General features: G+C 33.9%; 1 protein-coding gene and 1 long non-coding RNA gene across 5 annotated transcripts; both read left to right on the top strand.

The window, feature by feature from the left end:
* Positions 1-5,627: 5,627 nt before the first annotated feature.
* On the top strand, positions 5,628-7,773 carry LOC130466824 (uncharacterized). Its single transcript, XR_008926967.1, has 3 exons — positions 5,628-6,529; positions 6,848-6,910; positions 7,621-7,773. It is a non-coding gene; the product is annotated as an uncharacterized lncRNA (long non-coding RNA).
* Positions 7,774-9,531: 1,758 nt separating this feature from the next.
* LOC110802994 (sucrose synthase) lies at positions 9,532-20,737 on the top strand. 4 transcript variants are annotated; one of them, XM_056836538.1, is made up of 12 exons: positions 9,532-9,670; positions 14,579-14,709; positions 15,116-15,236; positions 15,532-15,683; positions 16,053-16,245; positions 16,775-17,110; positions 17,641-17,910; positions 18,177-18,460; positions 18,702-18,926; positions 19,228-19,791; positions 20,198-20,336; positions 20,448-20,737. In XM_056836538.1, exons 2-12 carry the CDS (start codon positions 14,615-14,617, stop codon positions 20,478-20,480), a joined length of 2,412 nt encoding a protein of 803 aa, XP_056692516.1. In that variant the 5' UTR covers positions 9,532-9,670; positions 14,579-14,614; the 3' UTR covers positions 20,481-20,737. The 4 variants fall into 4 exon arrangements, with proteins under 4 accessions (XP_056692516.1, XP_021864141.1, XP_056692518.1 ...); XM_022008449.2 differs by lacking the exon at positions 9,532-9,670 and adding an exon at positions 13,544-13,692; XM_056836540.1 differs by lacking the exon at positions 9,532-9,670 and adding an exon at positions 13,709-13,967.
* The last annotated feature ends 2,236 nt before the right edge of the window (positions 20,738-22,973 follow it).

Below are 22,973 nucleotides of genomic sequence, written 5' to 3'. Positions count from 1 at the left end.
CAATTGTTTCATATGACTCAGACTTGAGTTTCTGCAAGTACAACCAGGTCATTCTTGAGAAATCATCCACAATTGTCATGAAGTACCTATACTTTCCTCTTGCCTCTACTCTGTAAGGCCCCCATAAGTCAATGTGAATCAATTCAAAAGGTTCTGCAGCATGTGAGTCACTCATGTAGTAGGGTAACTTGGTGAACTTGGACATGGGGCAAGTTATACAGGTATGAGTCTTATCTTTCACATAGGGCTGTACACAAGGAATGTGTCTGAGTTTTGACTTGGGTGCATGTCCCAATCTGTGATGCCAGAGGTCATACAGATCAGTTCTAGACCTCACATTTGCAATTGTTTTTCTTGTTTCTTCCTTTGAGTGTTTCAAGTAGTACAGACCATGCTTCATCTCACCTTCACCTCTGAGCTTCTTGGTCAGAGAGTCCACAATAGTGCATGTTTTTGGACAAAACAACACATCACAGAGATTGTCTTTTGCCAGCTTATGGATAGACATCAAGTTGTGTTTGAACTGGGGCACATACAATACATTTATCATTTCAAGACCATTAGGAAGAGTGATGTCTCCATAGTGAGTTATCATTGCACTTGCACCAGTTGGCAAATTAATTGTCAGATTAGATGGTGCTTTTCTCACATTTGTCAGCATGTTTAAAGTTCCTGTCATGTGGTCAGATGCACCAGAGTCCATTATCCACTCATCACACCTTGCATTCAAGCAAGTTATCATGCCAGAAAAGGCATTGTCCAGTTCATCAGTGTCTGAGTGTTTCATGGCATTGAGTGCTGACACTGCACTTGAGGGTATGGGCTTGAGTAATTTTTCCAACTGCTGACTTGAGAAGACAATCTCATCATCCTTCTCATTCATCCCTTGAGCAGAATTAGCAGATTTCATCCCACTTGAACTGTTTCCCTTGTTACCAGACCACTTTCCAGTGGACTGACTTCTATTTTCAGTTTTGCCTCCAACTTTCTTGCTGTATTTGTAGTGCCATTTTGGATATCCAACAACAGTCCAACATCTCTCGCTACTGTGTCCTTTGATCCCACAAGCAGTGCAGCTACCTGTTCTTTCTATGTTCATTCCACCCTTGTTGTACATGGCAGATGTGTCACCCTCCAGACCACCATTGTGAACAAGCACATCTCTTTGAGTTTCTTCTTGTTGTATCACAGCACAAGCAGACTCAACAGATGGTAAGGGTGATTGCATTAACAACTGACTTCTTTGTGGACTATAAATGTCACCAAGACCATTTAAGAACTGAAACAGTTTTTCTTCCTCCTTTTGAGTTACAATAGCTTTCATTACAGCTGATACATCTTGTGCAACAGTTGTTAGCATAGGAAGCATGTTCATTGACTCAATTTCATCCCACAGGCTGCTCATCACAGTATAATATTCATCCAATTTTCTACCATTTTGTTTCAGATTAAACAAGTCTTTGTTTAACTTATATTTTCTAGAGCCATTTGAAAGCATAAACCTTTTTTCTAACTGTTTCCATGCTTCATGAGCATTTTTAATAACCAAGATAGAATTTTTGATAGAATCAGATACATTAGCATGAAGCCAGCAAGTTACCAGATCATTGCAGGTGTCCCACTGAGTTGCATTGACTTCTTCCTCATTGCTTCTTGTCACAGTGCCATTGACAAAACCGAGCTTTCTTTTGGATGAGAGTTGTATCTCAAATGACCTCCTCCATGCTCTGTAGTCAGCTGCACCTTGTAACTTAGTCACACTGATGGAAAGAGGTCCATCAGATGGATGAAGAAACAAAGGATTTTGCATATCTGAGAATGTAAACCTCGAACCCATAGCAACTGTGAATGATTGTTCTCAGATTCACTCACTAACAGCTATAAAGCTGGGACCTTTGAGGTGGTTTTCTACGAAAAACTTCACTCTTGCAATTCTCACACAGATTCTCTGATAATCTGAACTCCTACAGCTCTGATACCATGAAGATTTTTGATGAAAGAAATGCAGAAAGTTCAGACTTTTGATTAAGAGAAACTAAGGAAAGATGCAAACTTGTAGCTCAAGTATTTTTGTGGATTTTCGTGTAGCTGCTGCCCTTACAATCATTTTCCTTAAATACCACAATGCCAATCATTTGTGGTGGCTAACCTAGTATTACAAGTTACCAAACTGACCTTGTACTAAGCCTAATAAGACATCAACAACATGGCTACAAAGATGACAAATAAAACAAACAAAAGGCCTTAAAATGTAAATTGGGCTTGCTTCATTGGGCTGAACTCTGAACTCCCCTTAATATATTCAAATAGTTTAGATAATTAAGTTATGGTAAAAGTTACAATCACGTTCGACCTATAAGGTGTATAAGCTAGTTTCAATTAGGTTTTTACTCTCTTGAAATTGGGTTTAATCAGTATCAATAAGGTTTATACTCTCTTGAAATCAGATTTGATCATCTCCAATAAGATTCAACTAGATATTATCAGGTCAATCAATTTTATCAGTTCGAATAAGTTCATGTATTATAAGGCAAAGAGAACACACACTAAATATCTTGAATTACAGTTTGTAAAAGGAGTATAACTATAATTTGTACATCTTTGAAAACACCTATATTTCCAAGAAGATAATGCGTTAATTGTTATTATAATTATAGTAATCACTCCTAGGATAAAAGTAAAGAAAACAAATTAAAATGAAAAAGGTGAGAATGAGGAATGTACAGAAAGAGGCAATTGGCCTTTCCGGAAATGCAGAAATTTACAAGGAAAGGTGGCTCCTCCCGTACCTAATGGGCGGTGCGCAACTGCCATCCCTCATTCCCTCATGCTCCTCACTTCACTAATCACTATACACATTTTCAAAGCCAACTCAAAATGTCTCTTTTAACCATCATGATGTAATGCGTTTTTTTCCTAGTACATAGAATACGGAAACTGATGTACTATTTCCAACCAACTACTGCGTTAGTTTCAAATTGATTTTTACAGTTACTATTTGTATAAATATTAAGACAAAAGAGAAAACATGTGAAAAAAATGGGTAAATATAATAAAATATTGTTAGAGTATGAGAAATTTGTAAAAATGTGGGCGGGTGTAAAGAAAAATGAATAAATTAAGAAAAACTGAGTCGAAAGTCAGCGACGCTCGACGACAATGACAACATGCTTAAGGACTTCTCGATGATAGCTGTGACGGAGCCTAGATTCATGGCGTTGATGAACCGAAAAAACCGCACCTGTATTACATTTGGCTGTTTGATTTCTGGAAACTTGCTTCACTGTTCATCATCTTCTCTACACAACAACCAAAGAGATGCTTCCAAAGAAGATAAACAAATGATGGTTCATCATCTTCCCTGTTAATCACGTGTTTTGCTTAAAGTTTATCCCCCCTAAAACTATAAAGTAACAGACCTAAACAATAAAAGTAGCAAATCTAAACTATAGAAAAAATACCTTGACTAAAACTATAAAAATGCATCTCCTAAAATTATAAAAGTAACAGGCTTAAACTTTAAAAGTATCTCCCATAAAACTATGAAAGTAACGCCTAAACTATAAAAACCACAGGTCTAAAGTATAGAAGTACCTTGACTAAACTTTAAAGGTAACAAGCCTAAACTATAAAAGTAATAAGTCTAAACTATAAAAGTAACAAGTTTAAAAATATTAAAATTAACATGCCTAAACTATAAAAGTACTCCCCCCTAAAATTATAAAAGTAACAGGCTTAAACTATAAAAATACTTCCTCTATGACTATAAAGTAACGTTTAAACTATAAGCGTACCTCCCCTAAAACTATATAAAAAAAAAAAAGTAACAGATCTAAACTATAGAAATAACATATCTAACTAAAAAAGTACCCCAAAATTATAAAAAAAAGTAACATGTCTAAACTATAGAAGTAACATATCTAAACTAAAAATGTTTCTCCCCTAAAACTACTCCGTATAAAAATAGTAACATTTCTAAACTATAGAAGTAACATACCTAAACTAAAAAGGTACCTCCCCTAAAACTACCCCATGTAAAAAAAGTAACATGTTTATAGAAGTAACATACCTAAACTAAAAAAGTACCTCCTCGAAAATTAGAAAAAAAAAAGGTAACATGTCTAAACTATAGAAGTAACATACCTAAACTAAAAAGGTACCTCCCCTAAAACCATTTCGTATAAAAAAGTAACATGTCTAAACTATAGAAGTAACATACCTAAACTAAAAAGTACCTCCCCTAAAACTATAAAAATAACAGGCTTAAATTATAAAAATAACAGGCTTAAACTATAAAAAAAAACAACTCCCCTAAAACTAATTTTTTTTTAATAGTATAATTAGTTTATTTTTTATATTATTTTTAGTTGCTTATTATTCTGTATGTAATTATTGAAATTCTTAACGTTATATTGAGGGTTGCTACTCATAATATTATGTATTACAATAAAAGAAATGAAAAAGTGTGTTCCAAGAAAAGAGAGAATAATTGCAGAAATGGAAAAGAGAAGAAAAAAAAGCAATGAAAAAATAGAAAATGTCGTGTCTAATACTCGAACCACCCAATGACCTATCTAGTTGAAGATAGCTATACTATAAGGAAGTCCAACCATTGAGCCACAAGCTTGCTTTTGATCTATGTCTTCCTATTAAATTATAAAACAACTGCATTCCTGTTGGAAGTGATCAAATATCAAGTGTGAACGTGTCACATCATCAATTGATGATGTGGCTGGTCTCATATGAGAATTTGGGAAAGTTATAAAGGTTGTGAGATAAGAAGGATAATATAGTAAATTTTTATTTCAAAAAATAGTATAAAGCATAATGTAAAGAACATTATGAAACCGACTAAAACAAACGTGCAAATAATATTTTGAAATAGAGGTAGTAGTTTCGGTTTGCATCCGTAATATATATTACTAAATACTAATGTACATGGATTAAAAACATTGTCACGTAAAACTCTGAATAGTCTATTCGTCATATAGTGTTTTTCACTATGGAATGATATCTCGTACCAATTTCATACTACGTAGAAAATAAAAGGCGGACTCACTACGACAATGTGATCTAGCTTGTTTTACAATTGCTTGTGTAATACCCCGAATTTTTAAAACTTGATTAATTATGCTTAATTATTTTTATTTAACTTAAAATCGTTTTAAATCCTGATTTCGAAATTTATTTTTAAATTAACGAAGTTTTATTTCGCTTAAATTTTTAATATTGCTACACGATTTATTTTTCAGTTTATAATTTAATTTCATATTTACGAGCTTAACGACCTTTTTTTTTTTAATTTTAATTATTTTCGGATTTTTTTTTAATAATTTCGGAACGTTCTTATTTTATTCGAAAACTAAATTTATTTTTTTCGTTAACGATATTTTTATAAAGGATTATTTTAAAACTTAATTTTTATTAAACATTTCTATTCAAATTAATTTCCTAAAAATAGAAATCAATTTTTCTGAATTTGTGCCTAACTAAAGTGAAATGACAAAAGAAAATAAAACAAAATGCCTTAAAAGAACCAAAACTTCATTTTCTTTCTCTTTCTTTGCTCTTCACGTGTACCAGGAAGAAGGAAGCAACTCCTTCCTTCCTCTCTTTCCCTCAATTCAGTCCAAGTTCACCCCTTGGACCCCAAGCAAACTTTTCAATACAAATATACAAATTGCATTTCCATTTCAGGAAATTCAACATCAGACAATCAAAAACAAATTCCGATTTTCAATTCTTCTCCTCCTCTCTGCTTCGAACCATCACCACCATCAACGAGCACTGCAACCACCATCAACCACCATCGTGACCACCTTGACCACCTCATCCAACCACCCAGCCGCACCGTCGGGCTGTTTCAGTCAACCACCACTACCGCACTCACCCCACCGTCCCCCCTGCTCCCTCTTTCCTGCCCGCAACTCCCCTACCCTCCTCTGCTTTCCATTCTCTTTTCCCCCTCGCTGCGCCACCACACCACCACCACCTTATCACCCCTCAAATCCATCTCCGCCCCACACTCCCCGGCGAGCCGCCGCTCCCAGAACCGGCCCGAAAACCTCCCCTCAAACTCCCCTGTTTCGTCTCCTCTGCTCGCCCCTTTCCCCTCTTCATCGTTAATCATGCCGCCGTGAACCACCCTCACCGTCGCATTACCGGCGCTTCCTTGCGCCGCCATTCCACCCAGGTGTCGGCCACCTTCAACCGACCACCACCCCGCAACCCTCGCCTTTCCCTCCTTTGCTCGACCACCCTCTCCCCTTCCGTGATGTTCCGCGCCGCCCCAAACAACCACCAACATCATCTTCACCTCTGGTCGCAGTTCCCGGCGGCACCGAGCCACCCAGACCCCAGCCTCCTTCCTCCCTCCTCTCTCCCTCCTCTTCGTCCGTTTCCCCTGTTCTTGGTGCCCTTCTTCGTGCCCAGCTTCCCAAAGAAACGAGTTCCAGTTTATTGGAACTTTGTACCCTTTTCTTTTTTTTACTCAAATTAAAGCCCAAATGTGTTGGCCCAAAGTCCTAAAGTGAGTATTACCATTTAATTTAAGTCCTAAATAACTGTTATGTTAATAATAAAGATTTTAAATGATAATTACTTATATAAATATATTTCGACAGAAATTTGAGTTAATTAATATTTTCGTAATATTTTCATTAAGATCGGCTTAGGAAATTTAAAATATATTTCGATTGAAAATATTTTCATTAAATTTCGAAAATATACTTTTTATTAAAATTCGTTAATTATAAATTCTTTACTTATAAAATTTATCATTTATAAAATATCGATTTTAGGTTATTTATCGTTGTAGTACTAATTCAATAAATTAATATTTTGAAAGAAATCGGACTAGGAGCTCAGGAAGAACGATCCATCAGACGGGAAGTATAAAACGACGGTTGAGGTAACGGCTATTGCTAGTACCCGCAATCCCCTTATAAATATGATTTATGAAATTATGACGTTATGATTGAATTTATGAATTAAATGTTTTGATGTGTTTTATGGATTGTGGGATGAAATATGATTTGTTTGAATTGTTTATTATAATATGATTTGATTGAGTTTTCTCATAAAATTATGTTTATGCAATGCTTTGAAAGAAATAATATGTTTATTGATCCCAGGATCAAAATGATGTTTTATGAGCTAAATGAGTTATGTTATTTCGAACTGAAATACAAGCCAAGGCTTGGTAAAATTATACAAAACATGATAAATGAAAGTGAAAGACCTGGTTTGTCTGGCGGTATATAAACTACCATCTTCCTATCTATCGGTCATGCATGCACCACGGACACCTGTCCACCCATGGATTACGAGCTCAGGCTCCCATGGTTTATGAGCCCAGGCTCAGGGCCCAGGCCCATGTTACGATGATGAGCCCAGGCTCAGGGCCCAGGCCCAGTGGAGAATTCCTTCACGGTTCGTACTTGCCGACAACTAGCATGTTAAATTGCAAAGTTTATGAATGAAGTGAATATGATGTTTTATTAAATGTTTTACTTATTCTATTCTCCCTGTGTTATTAAATAAAATGAATTGAAATAAATTTACGCTGCTAGAATAGTTTGTTACTGAGTCTTCGGCTCACCGTTTTGTTTTCCATTTTAGGTACTGCGGGGATCGATGGAAACGAGTAGAGGCGAGGAATTTCACTTTAATAAAATTCACCTAGTTTATGCTTAAAGTTATAATAGTTTAATTAAAGACTTTTAGTAAGTTATGTACTTTTATTTTGAGAATATAGAGGATTATTATATTAAATTGGAGGTTTTTATGGCTTATGTATGATGTTGCCTTGTAATTTCCAAGACGGAATTACGGCAGGTAATGTCCCGACCAAATTAGGTTAATTCCGCTGCTTATTATGCTTTAATAAGTGATTTAGAGGTCGGGGCGTTACAGCTTGTTAGCTGATTTGATCAATCATTCGCTTATTTGACTGATTATTTGTATTGTCATTTTGTTGGATGTTTGACTTTTTAATTTTTTACTCCCTCTGTCCGGAATACTTGAAACGGTTTGACTTTTTGCACTATCCACATAATTCACTTTGACCATAATTTATTTCAAATATATGAAAATAAATGTTAGTATATAATATATTGTTGGCTTCATCTAATATATATTTTCAAAATATTAATATTTTATAAATTTTAATAATTTGTAGTTAAAGATATTGGTGGTCAAAGTTGTGCATTGGCAAGCGTGTCCAGTCAAAGCGTTGTAAGTATTTCGGGATGGAGGGAGTAGAAAACATGTTTCGTAAAATCAATATATTGTAGGATGTTATTAAGAATTTGAAAGCCAAAAGTTACTCCAAGAAATATTTTTCATTTTTTCTTCAAAGCCGCTTTTTAGCTGGTTGAAAATGATCGATTTTAGTTGTTTAACCAAATGAAGAGGCCAAGCCAACGAAAAAATCATTTACCAAACAAGGTATATGCATTCTCCAACATTCCACTAGCAACAATGTCGTGCGTCGGTAATTTCAAACCTAATAACTACGGAGTAATTTTTATGTGTTTGGAAGGTAAGATGAAAAGGACTCACTTAAGGGGAAGTTAAGGGAAACCAATCAAATGAGTTATATGAGATTTGATACCTAAATTACAGGATATGAGGTGGGAAGCGATACCACTGCTTCATCGCCTCAAGCTCGTAATACTAAGTAAAACTTTAAAAACTTTTGTGTAAGACCGTCTAACGGTTAGACCACTTTTTTGGTACTAACTAAACTAGTGTAAAACATAACTATAAGTAATAAAATCATAACTAATTGAATAACAAAATAGTTAAGGTATAAAGACAAATAGTTAAATTTATGAGTCGAATAGTTATTATTTTCGAACAAACTTATTAATAACTAAAACTCATAAAATCGTAACTATTTGATCTCATTGTTTAACTAATCAGTTTCATTGTTTAACTAATTGGTTCAGTGCTTAACTGATTGGTTCTTTTGCATAACTAATTGGTTTCGTTGCTTAACTAATTGAATTTCAAACTTAACCATTTGGTTTCAACAGTTAACTAATTAGTTAAAGTGCATGCATAAAAGTGGTCTAACCGTTAGACCGTCTTTCCTAAAAGTTTGTAGTAAAACTTCGATGTAACACAATGCTATATGCATATGTTATTAAGTAACACATACTCCCACAGGTTAGGTTAAGTTGAAATAATTATTAAAGTTAGGTCAATAATTAAATAAGTAATTATTAAGACTAGAGGGTGGAAGACGGTGGGGTATAAAATGTGGGCAAATGAAGTAAAACCATTGGTGGTATCAATGGTATGTGATCGACTATGAAAAGTGGTTTATGAAAAGAACACAGGAACTTACTCCTAATTTGCAAGTTGGTTTAACTTTTTACCTTTTTTAATTAATTGTAAGCTTTTTAAATTAATTTGCACGAAACTAGAAGGATCCTTTTGGATTAATTGTGGGATGCTAATAACAAAATTGCCTAAGGATTCATTTCCTATATAAAACTCTTCATGTATTATCAACTTCCTCATCAAATCTCATTTCATTTCCTTACATATATTCTACTCTGTAATACACATCATTTTACGTCATCAGAAAAAAAAAAAAAAATTCATTCCCTCGCCAACCTTTGAGCTTAACAATTTCGGCGTTTTCAAATTGGTTACTATTCAAGTAATTTATAAAATCGTTTCTTATAATTTTTATTTTTATTTACGTAAGTGCATGTTATATTGTAATATTGTTATTACTACACGTATTAGGTAATTTTATCATTGAGCTACAAAGTTATTATGAACATTTAGTTAGGTGCTTTTGGTATTTTAATTATTTCTTTTTTGACATTGACATTCGATGATTTAACATACGTGAATATAAATTTATTGTTTGTAATTAGGGGAATATCTTAAGCAATCTTTTTTTCTTCTTTATCATAATTAATTTATTGGTGATAATAGTAGTACCTTGAGAATATACCTTATTTGACACTGTCACCCACCCAAAATGGAGAGCAAATCATGAATAAGATTTAACAACATTAACCCTTTAATTTAGGGTACAATAGTACCAAATTAAATCCATTTAGATAAATCATATGCTTGGGTGCATTTTAATTCTTATCCTAATACTCCTATTAATTTATTTTGGGATACTTTTTATTTGGTCAAAAAGAAATGTTTTGTCTCCCCAAAAGTAATAATTAAAAAACGATGACTACTATTGTAATTGTAACCAAACTATTGTTGTTGGAATAATTTTTCTACAAGAATAGGTACGTGTAACTTAGCCAATATGGGAGCATGTTTTGTTCAACTTATTTCTCTTTATTTCGGGGATCTGTTCAGATAAAATCAATTAACTTTGAGAAAAATAAAGAATACCAAATATAATTTACAACTAAAATAAGTTATGATACATTTAGAAAGAATACGCAGAGTAATACGAAGTACTCTCTCCGTATTTATTTAAGGGATACACTTGCCTTTTCTGGCCGTATTTATTTAAGAGATACACTTGCCATTTTTAGTAACTTATCAACCCCACCATCTAATTAAATAATACATCTAATTTACCATATGACCCACCATCCTATTAAATAAATAATTTCATAAACCCACCCCACCTCCTACCCACCTAAATGACATGGTCCCCACTTGTTTAATAATTAAAATATCTATCCAACCCCACTTGCTTTATTATTTTATTTCATTAAATTTTTCTTCTTAATATCCGTGCCCGACCAAGTGTATCTCTTAAATAAATACGGAGGGAGTACTTCGTTTATGATGATAAGATTAGGTTTAGATGACACTTTTTGATCATATCCACAAAGTATAATGAACAAACTAAAATGTTTTTTTTCTTCATTTAATTAAGAAAAAGCATATATCATATAAAAAATTGAATTATTCAGCTTAATAATTTAAGTAATTAGTTTAGAGAGAATATTTTATCGTTGCATTTGCATAATTTGGCTTGGTGATAATGAGATAATGTGTAGAAAAAGACAGAAAATGTATAATAAATAAAATAGTTTTTTGTTTGCTTGATTACATTTTATGTAGATGATTTTAATAATATAAATTATCCTTGCCCAAACAATGAGTTCTGAGTAGTGACTAGTGAGTACTAACTACTCGTCTAATGTAATAATGTACGGAGTACGAAGAAGTGTTATCCAATGTTGGATAAATCAAATGGGTGGTATCCACGTGCAAAAAGCATGAGTGGTACGAGTACAATCAAAACCATGGGTGGAATTTCATTTTGTAGGATACCACGACAGTTTTGTTACTGTAATAAAACAAATGATATTCCCAAAAAAAAAAAAACTAATGATATGTCATAAATAATACGGAGTGTACGAAGTACTAAGTAATAAATAAATATACCTAATGATCATGAAATGGTTACTCACCAAGCAAGACTTGATTTAGTGGTAGAAGTTTGACCTCCTATTAAGGACTCTTTAGAGGTAAAAAATTTCCCTATAATCCTCCTCACTTTTAATAATTCTGATCTTAATAAGTCATATTCTGTATATGTATTTTGACACATTCGCACAAAAAATATCGATTTGTTAATAAAAATATTATGCTTAAAATTGTTTTTTTTATTGGTTGTGAAACCTTAGTTATACTACTAGTCTAATATAATAGTTTATTAATTAATCATAATATAGGCACTCTAAGGCCGGTGAAGATTCATCACATTTTTCTCTCCAACTTTAATTAAAGAACCTAATTCGTTAATTAGGATCAGACTGATACATGAAGTATTTCGGTCTAATAAGATAGTTCTTCTTACCTAATAGGGAAAACAAGAATCTTTATATTCACTCTACATAACATTCTTAGAAGCCGATATACATTAACGTATTCATTCTATCGTGTTTGAAGCTATTGCTTAAAAAGGGTATCCTTAGTAGAGTATATAACACTAAAATTATTGTAGTTTAACTTCCACAAAAAAAGTATATAGCCTATAATGGAAAATGGCAATGCTATAGATTCGTTGAAAAAATTGGTAATTTTAAACCTACCTTTCTTTTAGGAGACTTTTTCTATCCTTTTTTACTTGATTGGATGGACATAATCCTTTTCAACTTAATTTCTTCTCCCCTTAGCTTTCCGAAAAGAAACTCTAAATTGGATTTATGTCAATGTTTCCATTTTTTGTAATAAAAGAATAGATGAATGTAATATTACTAATTTATAAAGAATTATTGTCGATTTTCGGTTTTTAAAAGTTGAATGAAAAAGAAATACTCCATATTTTTTAATTGTTAAGATGAATTTTCCTACTTAATGTACTTGAAAAGTTTGAAATTTTTTGTTATTGTGAAAAAATTTTACACCGTATGAGAATAACGATACCATTTCCACATTTTAGAAAACAAATCCAACACTTTAATTATATTAACTTGTTCTTATCAAGCTACTTAACTCTTACTTAATTGTTGAATAATGATCAATAATTTATCGGTTGGGTAGAAAGTAGGATGACGAAACAAGTGATCTAACAATTTTTTAAACGTCATACAATTTTTTTCAAAACAATTACTAATATAATTCTTACTAAAGATTACTTAAACTAACTGTATAGTTGATTACTTGTAGCTTGATGTAATAATGTAACATTTTTTTTTGAATGTACGTAATAATGTAACATAGACTTAAGAAATATGGACAAAATAATAATAATAATAATAAATCTAGAAATACTTAACATCAGACTCCATCTTTTGTACGGAGTATCATATTCAAACAACTTTTACCATTCTAAAATATTAATTATTTCAACTTATTTTGACTTACTCCAAAAAAATTATATTTTGATAAGCTCACATAAGTTAATATAAGTTCATGAATTTTTTTTATATAATATATTAGGTAATTTAACCAATAAGTTTAGATAAGCTTAATCAAATTCAGATAATTAATTTAAGTCTGATTTAGTTGAACCAAACAATACGGAGTACTCCCTCCTTCTCGAAATACTTGACCTGTTTTTCTTATCGGACCGTCCCTTAATACTTGACATGTTTCTAAAAATGGAAATATTCTAACAATATTATATTATTTCTCAATCCACCCCTATTAACCCACCTACCCCTACTCCATACAAAAAATAATTAAAAATTCAACCCCTACTCTCCCCAACCCCACCTCTTAACCCACATCCCACTAACTACATTAAAATAATACCCCACTATCAACTACTACCTATTAAATTAAATAAGTCAATTCAAGTCCCTTAAACTCTGTGCCGGTCAAACCGGATCGAATATTCCGGGACGGAGGGAGTACCCTTTATCTATGAGACCTTAATCCATAAAATTGCAGTACTTCGGAGTATACAATAAGAGTATATTTATTTTATCCATTCATATAAATTTTTATTCTCAAACATTTAAAAATTCAAAATACCCATAACTCTCTAACTTTTCTAAATTTGTGTAGAACTTATGCCTAATTTGACAAACATGAAAAACTAATAATGATGTTAGTGACACATAATCCAATTTGTCCTTATTATTTTTATTTAATTTAATTTCCATTTATTATTTGCTTGGGAAACAAGCGACTTTAATCGATGCTCTTCTATAAATTCACCAAAAACCCACTCTCTTCAAAACATTCGTTCTCTCTCCATTTTCTTCATTACCATTCATTCATTTATTCATTCCTTTTCTGGTTAGTTTTCATTTCCTTTTTCCATTTTATTTCATTATATTCAGTCCTTTTTCCATTTTTTTTCTCTTTTTATTTCATTTTATAAAAATTAAATGAATCACTCTGCTTTTCCCCTGTTTTTGGCTCAAATTTAGTTTGGCCATTGCATGGCTTCCACTAAGTTGATGATCAGCTTTCTCACAGAATCTATCTCAGATATTATAATAAAGTTAAAATTAATGTTGGAAAAAACCAATGATTTTTTTCTGCCAAAAATTCAGAGCTTTTTCCTTTTTGTAAGACGTTAAAATCTATGATCATACCCTTAATTTCTGCTTATAACACGCATGCACTATTCTAAGAAATTTAGAAATACCCTTTTGTTCTAGTTTTTCACTACCACCCTCCATTTTTTCTAACATTTTTTTGGGTGAAGTTCCAATTTCGAGTCCATTTTTTCTAACATTTTTTTTGGTAAATTTCCAATTTAAAGTTATCGTTGTTAATCATAGTGTGAAGGGTTGCTAATCTGATCATTATCCGTTTCTTAAACACTCACTTTTCTTCTCTTAGTAGATCACTAAGCTTAATTTTTTAAATTATTAATAGCTTAATTTGTCTGCCATTTGAGAGTTCTGGATAAACCCAACTAATTTAATTAATTAATTAATTAATTTTAGAAGAAAAAACGAATATGCTTTGTTCTTTTTGGTAATATTTTCTTTGGGTGGGTTTGGTTTACCGCTTTTCTGATTTAGTTTTGACTAATAAAAAGAAAATAAACAATTATGTTATACTGTACTAATTATCTTTATCTCGTGATCATTGAAATATTCTTTAATGTAATGTAATTTAATTTAATTTCATAGATTCAGTTGATTTTAACCGTTAATTTTATTTTCCGCAGTTAATTGTTGTCTGAGAATTATTGGAAGAACAAGAAATGGCAGGTCGTTTGACACGAGTTCCAAGCCTTAAGGAGCGTTTGGATGAAACTCTTGTTGCTCAACGCAATGAAATTCTCTCCTACTTGTCCAAGTATTTTTCTAATTTTCTCTATTTTTAAAATTTATTTTTCCTCTGTTTTTAATTTACCGTTTTAGTTGATTTTATTGTGGATGATTTAATTAGTCTAATTTTTTGGGATTTTATTTTTAATTAAACTTAATAATTATTGTAAGGTTCTATTCTATTCAACTTATTTTGTCCAAACTTATATAATCCGGAAATGATCACATGACATTTCATAAATCTTGTATAATCTGAACTTATCTAAACTTCTTATTTCAGAAAATAAGTAAAATAAGTGGAACAAAAAAACAGAGCCATGATCTAATATGTCCGATGATAATGATCACATTTTTTTTTTGATAATGTGGTAATGTGTAGATATTAATTGTACGGAATATAAATTACTGATAATTTTTTCAAAATATCTGTGTAGGATGGTGAGTCATGGGAAAGGAATCTTGCAAACCCATGAATTGTTATCCGATTTTGAAGCTCTTTCAGAAAAAAATAAGCTTGCTGATGGCCCTTTTGGTGAAGTTTTTAGGCACACTCAGGTAATTAACACTTCGGTCATTGTACGACTTTGTTCTTTTCACCTGAACTTATTTTATCTGAATTTATTTTGTTTGAAACTTAGACATTGTCTATGTACTAAAAATTTGTCTTGTTATAGCTTCGTTCTTTTTTCCACCTGAAATGACTTATCCGACCTTATTTGAACTTGTTTTTTGTGAAACTTGAACATTGTCTATGTACCGACTACCGAAATTGTCTTGAAAGTTAATAGATCATGATTTATTAAGCTGTTTCTCATGCGATTTCCTTTGGGAAAAATATTTGAATTTTTAGGAAGCAATTGTGTTGCCACCATGGATCACCCTTGCTGTTCGTCCGAGGCCCGGTGTATGGGAGTACATTCGTGTCAATGTCGATGAACTTGCTGTCGAGGAATTGACCCCCTCCCAGTTCCTCCATGTGAAGGAGGAATTAGTTGATGGAAGGTAAGCTCTTAAGCTTTTCCTCATCCCTAACTATACGATGATGCATTCTCAGTTACTTAATCTGTTCCACAGATATCGCACTATTTTGACTTTTACCCTATTCAAGTTGTGCCTTTGACCATTTTTAGTAATATAATACGTAAGAAAATATGTAATCACCTAGGATTTTGTTAGATTCGTATCCATTTATGTACTTCCTAATTATCAATTTTTTTTTTAATTTTACTTGCATAATTTGAGAGATTGAGTCAAAGTCAGGTGTTGGTGAGCGTAAAGTTAACATGGTGCAATATTTAAGGAAATGATGAATGAATATTATTAGTCAGGGATCTGACAAACTATTCTTTTTTTACAATTTGTGGATGGCAGTACTAATGGAAACTTTGTGCTCGAGCTCGATTTTGAGCCCTTCAATACCTCGATCCCCCGCCCTACACTCTCCAAATCAATCGGAAATGGCGTGGAGTTCCTTAACAGACACCTTTCTGCTAAGATGTTCCACGACAAGGAGAGTATGCGCCCATTGCTCGACTTCCTCAGAGTGCACCACTACAAGGGAAAGGTAACTTTTTTCATGATCTTCTACAAAAGTATACTAATCATAGATGTCTTGTATTATATGGAGTAAATAGACTAGTCTCATAGGCACGCAACGCATTGCTTGCAAAAGTAAACAGAAAAGTAATTAAAAACAAATCCAAAAATAATTAAAGAGGGAGATGGTTGATTTTTTGGACGTATATCATGGAGTTGTTATTAAGGGGACTTCCATATTTTTATTGTGTTTGTTTTGTTAATATTAAGGGGACTTCCATATTTTTATTATGTCTAATTTGTCCATGGAATTGTTATTATTAGAGACATTTTAGACTATTCTTTAGAGGACAATAAAAGGTGATTAACGTTAATGACCTCATGAGTTCCCTTTTAGAGTAGTGATGCAGAATGTACTACATTCCGTCTGCTCACTGCGATACTCCACCAAATTCCAGGTTTATCAGATCTATGGAGATAATGTACTTGACTCGGATTCTATAATAATTGTATCAATGATTTCCTGTTTATAAATGTTTTTTCATTGTTCATTGCAGACCATGATGCTGAATGACAGAATCCAAAACCTTGATTCACTCCAAAGTGTTTTAAGAAAGGCAGAGGATTTCCTGGCTACACTTCCTGCTGACACACCCTACTCTGAGTTTGATCATAAGTTCCAGGAAATCGGTTTGGAGAGAGGTTGGGGTGACAATGCCGAGAGAGTGATGGATATGATACAGCTCCTTCTTGACCTTCTCGAGGCTCCCGATTCTTGCACCCTCGAGAAATTCCTCGGTCGGATTCCGATGGTTTTCAATGTCGTGATCCTCTCGCCTCATGGTTACTTTGCTCAAGCCAACGTCCTTGGTTATCCTGACACCGGTGGCCAGGTATAAATCTTTTTACCTGTTTCATTCTGATATCATACTGATCATTTTATTGGTAGAAGGTAGACCTGGTTGCATGTAGAGCTACATGCAACTGAACTGTTTTCTAATTTTTTAATCCTTCAAGAAACACATTCTTATAGTTTAAAAGCACACATATTTACTGATTAAAAACACACATTTTTACGGACAATAAATACATCCGCTTTAAAAGCACATATTGTTAAGTGCAACACAATCACTAAAATGAAAAGAAACTTTTCTATAAAATGTGCTTCTAAATCGGCAAAAATGTACTTCTAAACCGAGAAAATGTGCTCCTAAACCGTAAAAAATGTGCTTTTAATCCGGTTGCATGTAAAAATTTTCTTTTATGTGTAACACTGTCTGTGCTTTTAAACCGCAAAAATGTGTTTTAAACTGTAAAAATGTGTTTTAAACCCGGTTGCATGTAGAGCTACGTACAAACCGAGTGCACCTTCTAATTTGTGTTTGACGTCTAACATTAGGTTTGATTTCTTGTTGTTTTACAGGTTGTGTATATCCTTGATCAAGTTCGTGCTTTGGAGAATGAGATGCTTCAACGCATCAAGCGACAAGGGCTGGACATCGTCCCTCGCATCCTTATCATATCTCGTCTGCTCCCTGATGCAGTGGGGACCACCTGTGGCCAGCGTCTCGAGAAGGTCTTTGGAACTGAACACTCACACATTCTTCGTGTACCCTTCAGAACCGAGAAGGGAATCGTCAGAAGATGGATTTCCCGGTTTGAAGTCTGGCCGTACCTCGAGACTTACACTGAGGTAAAACACCACATTCTGATCTGATACCATCCAGCTTAATTTCCTTGAGCCATAAACTTTTCAGTAAAAATGTATGTGCTTTTAAGCCAGAAAAATGTGCTTTTAAATCAAAAAATGTACTTTAAACCGTAAAAATGTGTTTTTAACCCGGTTGGCATGTGAGCTACATAAACTGAGGTAAAGAACCAAATACTGATCTGATTGCATCGAACTTTGTTGATCCATAAATCTATCGAACAGTCTAACGAGTTTCTTTTTTCTTTCAGGATGTTGCAAACGAAATTGCTGGAGAATTACAGGCCAAGCCTGATCTGATCATTGGAAATTACAGTGATGGTAACATTGTTGCCTCTTTGTTAGCCCACAAACTCGGAGTTACACAATGTACGATTGCTCATGCTCTTGAGAAGACCAAGTACCCAAACTCTGACATCTACTGGAAGTCGTTCGAGGAGAAGTACCACTTCTCTTGTCAGTTCACTGCTGATCTAATTGCCATGAACCACACTGACTTTATTATTACCAGTACATTCCAAGAGATTGCCGGAAAGTAAGCCCGCTTTCATTTTTCAAGCCTTTACCCGATATAATTTTTGCACTAAAAACTTGGGTCTTAAGCTCCGTTCTATTCAATTTATATTATCTGAACTTATTTTATCTGAAAAGAACTTATTTATGTGTGAAAATGTCAAGAAACTTATTTTTCCCTTATATTATCTGAACTGAAATAAGTCAAAGTAAGTCGAAAAGAACAGAGACTAATTTGTGGTACCGTGTTTTCAATTTTTCAGCAAGGACACCGTTGGGCAATACGAGTCTCATATGGCTTTCACTCTCCCAGGCCTCTACCGAGTTGTTCATGGAATTGACGTCTTTGACCCCAAATTCAACATTGTCTCTCCTGGAGCGGATCTCTCAATTTACTTCCCTTACACTGAAGAGAAGAAAAGACTCACAGCGCTCCATACAGAAATCGAAGAGCTTTTGTACAGTGATGTTCAGAACGAAGAACACATGTATGATTCTTATTCTTATTCTTATTCATACTTTACTTGCTCCTTATTATAAAAGCATTGTAAACTTGATCTTAATCTTAAGAGCATGTTTGGTATAGTGTTTTTTAAGTGATGGAAATGAAATCACTTAACTATTTTCATTACTTAATGTTCATCAATCCTTATTTGTTACAACTTGATCTTAATCTTATGAGCATGTTTTGTATAGTTAACATTACCCTTTCCTCTTTTTATTTGTTTCCTTCCCTAAATTTATACCAAACATACCCTAAGTGGTTTTTTCCTAATGGTGTTAAAACAGATGTGTTATCAAGGACCGGAACAAGCCAATCATATTCTCGATGGCTAGGCTAGACCGAGTAAAGAACATGACCGGGCTTGTCGAGTGGTATGGTAAGAACAAGAAACTCCGAGAGCTAGTGAACCTCGTGGTAGTTGCTGGTGACAGGAGGAAGGAGTCTAAGGACATAGAAGAGAAGGAAGAGATGAAGAAGATGCACGAGCTTATCGAGGAGTATAACTTGAACGGGCAGTTTAGGTGGATCTCGGCCCAAATGAACCGGGTCAGGAACGGTGAGCTGTACAGGTACATTGCAGACACCAGGGGAGCATTTGTTCAGCCCGCTAAATACGAGGCTTTCGGACTCACGGTCGTTGAAGCCATGACATGCGGGCTTCCCACGTTCGCTACTTGCCATGGTGGGCCCGCTGAGATCATTGTTAACGGTGTGTCGGGCTACCACATTGACCCGTACCACGGGGACAAAGCGGCTGAGCTCCTTGTCGAATTCTTCGAGAAGTCTACTGCTGATCCTTCTCACTGGGAGATTATTTCTAAGGGTGGATTGAAACGAATCGAGGAGAAGTAAGCAACTACCTGAACTTCGTTATTTTGCATACATTTTCCACAGGCAATTTTTTTATGGGTAGAGTTAAAGATGGTTGTGGGCCGGGTAGGGCTTCGTGCTGAGCCCGTGGGCCTGTACACGCCTGGCCCACGCCAAAGCCCACTTTGCATCATGCCGGGCCAGTCCGGACCGAAATTTCAAAATATGGCCCAGGCTGACCCACGGGCCCTCTTATCGGGCAGTCGTGCCTAAGCTTACTAAATTTAGTGTGCTTTGTCGTGCCGTACTTTTTTCAAAAAAATACTGCCCATGCCCGACCGACTATAGCTCACGATTTTGTGCTCGTGCCAGGTCGGGCTTCGGCTTGGCCCGGCCCACATCTTTAGGTAGAGTACTAATGCCTTTTGTCTTGTAATTTTGCAGATACACATGGAAGATTTATTCCGACAGGCTGCTAACTCTTGCTGGTGTTTACGGGTTTTGGAAGTACGTCTCAAACCTTGACCGCCGTGAGGCTCGTCGTTACCTCGAAATGTTCTACGCCCTCAAGTACAAAAAGCTCGTACGTGAACTTACACACAATCACTCTTAATTTGTACCTTTCTTTAAATCTGTTTCATTAGAAAAGGCGCTAATTAATGTTCGGTTTACTATATATGGTTTAAACTTTCAGGCCGAGTCAGTACCTTTGCTTGTCGAAGAATGAAATGAAGACGAGAAGCTGCATGGAAGAGTGATGGAGTTCCTCTGCGTGCTTGTTGAAAATAACTCAAAATTCTTTGAGATTGTAGTAAAAAAAAAAGAAGAAATGGAAGTCCTTTAGATGGACTTCCATTCTATGTTATTTTCTTTTTCTCTATATTCATGTGCATTTCAAATTGCTCTTTGCGGCATTGTTGTTTTCAATTTGTGGAGGGAACCTTTTGTGTTCCGATTTGTAATGAAAAAAAGGTTCATTTTCTATCTCACTATCTTCAAACGGTAAGACCGTTTTAAACTTTTTGGAGGTCTTGTGCAGATTCAAAACTTGGGCCCTTAAATATGAATATATGATTCACAGAAAGGGCCCTTAAACTTGGGCCAATTAAATTTCAGGTAAAAATTCAACAATTGCGTTGCGTGTTTAGAAGTGCGACGCCAATACAAAGATGCAAATGAAGAGTTTTCCATTAGTGTCACACTGAAGGAAGGAGATCTAAGAGATGTGAGCTTTGATTTGGGAACGAGAAAGGATCAAGCTTGATTTGGAAATGGGAGAATAAGAAACTGCAAATTGGTTTCCCTTCTGATTTGAGGAAAACGTTTTCCAGTGGTTTGTAAAAAAAAAATTCAGCCCAAATTTACATTAGAATGTTAGCCTGCGCCAAACATCGTAAAAGAGGGAAAAGTTTTTTCCGGGGAGAGGTTTTACGCCATACTGAACAGAGCCTAAATAACAAATTACTCCATAATACGTAGTACTTCATACATGATACACTTAAGATTTTTAATTTTTTTTTTAATTTTTGAGAGATATACTCCTAACATAGACTCGTAAATGAAAATGCATAACTTTTATTGTAACACCTCGACAATTCTCTCTTTTCTAAAATAACCTTTTAATATAAAAGGTTATTTTAGAAAAGACAGAATTGTCGGGTGTTGCAAAGTGCTATCTGGGAGGTATAGGTTTTTATTGATTTTTTGTGTCTATTTTTAAGTTTTTAGGCGTCTAACTAACCAATTAGCTACTTAAAATGAATTTCGTAGAATTTAGCTCCAAATATTAAAGTAAGAGGTCCGAATGTATTTATTTTATCGTTAAAAAAGGAGTCCGAATTTGTTTTTTCATTTTGACCAAAAATCCGAAATTTTTATTTATATTTAGGATTCCAAACCTTTTATTTGAATTAAGTGCTTAAAAATATAAAAAAAAAGAAAAAAAAAGAAAGAAAAAGGATACTATTTTTTTTAGGAAATCTAAATTCTTTTGTTCGAATTAATCTTCCTTTTCGAACTTATTTTAATTCTTATTTGAAAAGTAACGAAAAAATAAAATTTTTAAAATTTTATTTTTATTTTTATTTTTATTTTCTTCTTTTCTTACAATTATTCTCGTTTTATTTTATTATTTAAATTACTTCAATGCTTCAGTTTATTCTAATTATATTATGATAGATGGGTAGTATAGGAAGGACATGTAGGATAGAATTCTATGTGCATTAGTAGCTAGTTAATTCTAGCATAAGAAGTTAATTGTTATGCGCAAGTGTTAAATGTTTAAGTGTTGAATTTAATTGTGCATAAGAGAAATTGTTTGATTCCACCAAACTTATTGTTTATTGAATTTTGATTATGGTTTGATTGGGAAATCGGTGATCAATCCGGTGATCAATCTGGTCGCAGAAAAAGCCATGGGCTACCACCATGAATCCAAACTCCTAATTGTCCGTCACTTCAGACGTGCACAGTCTAAAGCTATTGCTATTCAGTTTCACTTTACATGATTTACCAATTAATACCTTGTTATGACTCATCAATCACATAAATCATATAATCAACAAGTATTCACAACCGTTTTTATCTTGGAATTCAGTAGTAATCACAAAGCTCTCAATCAAGAATTCATTCTAATTAATTCAATCTTTCCTTTGACAATGGTTAACCACCTTTATATAGGTATAAAGTTTCAACTTACTAAACAAGGTCCACGACAAAGTAGTGAAATGCGAAAAGGGAACAATGATCAATCGTGATATATACCAATATATAAAATAATATAAAGTTCCCAAACTGACATGCTTGCACCAATCATCCATGCCAACATGATATAATTCTCATAATAAAACTCTATGCTCGATGTGTTCATCCAACGGCATTGAACATATAATTTCAACATAAACAAGTTCATAAATATATTCAACATGGTTTCTAATGTGGCCATAACTAGAAGTCCACCTTGGACTACCACAAAGTGACACTTGGCGTTCTAAAACTTACTAAGCAGATGAGCCAAACGTTCAAACATATTTTCCCCTTAAATCAGATACAAGAGGCCCAAATACTTGGAAAGGCCCAAACACCAAAAAGGCACCTTAAGCCATTTTATTCCAAGTATCAGATGAGGACACATGTCCCCATCTCTGATATCAGCCAATCATATGGTTAGGGTTTTGGAACACTTCCCAAAATCCTAGTCCTATAAATAGTTCAGATCCCA

The sequence above is a fragment of the Spinacia oleracea genome, chromosome 2 (assembly GCF_020520425.1).
Source record: "Spinacia oleracea cultivar Varoflay chromosome 2, BTI_SOV_V1, whole genome shotgun sequence".
In the NCBI taxonomy this organism is placed as follows: Eukaryota; Viridiplantae; Streptophyta; class Magnoliopsida; order Caryophyllales; family Amaranthaceae; genus Spinacia; species Spinacia oleracea.
The sequence above is the reverse complement of the archived record's forward strand: the minus strand, read 5'-3'. Positions and strand labels throughout refer to the sequence as shown.

Bases quoted from the DNA above. Each gene is read 5' to 3' on its own strand.
- LOC110802994 (XM_056836538.1), top strand. From the start codon at position 14,615: ATGGCAGGTCGTTTGACACGAGTTCCAAGCCTTAAGGAGCGTTTGGAT. The intron at 18,461-18,701 runs GTAAGCCCGCTT...TCAATTTTTCAG, and splicing joins TTCCAAGAGATTGCCGGAAA to CAAGGACACCGTTGGGCAAT. The intron at 19,792-20,197 runs GTAAGCAACTAC...GTAATTTTGCAG, and splicing joins TTGAAACGAATCGAGGAGAA to ATACACATGGAAGATTTATT.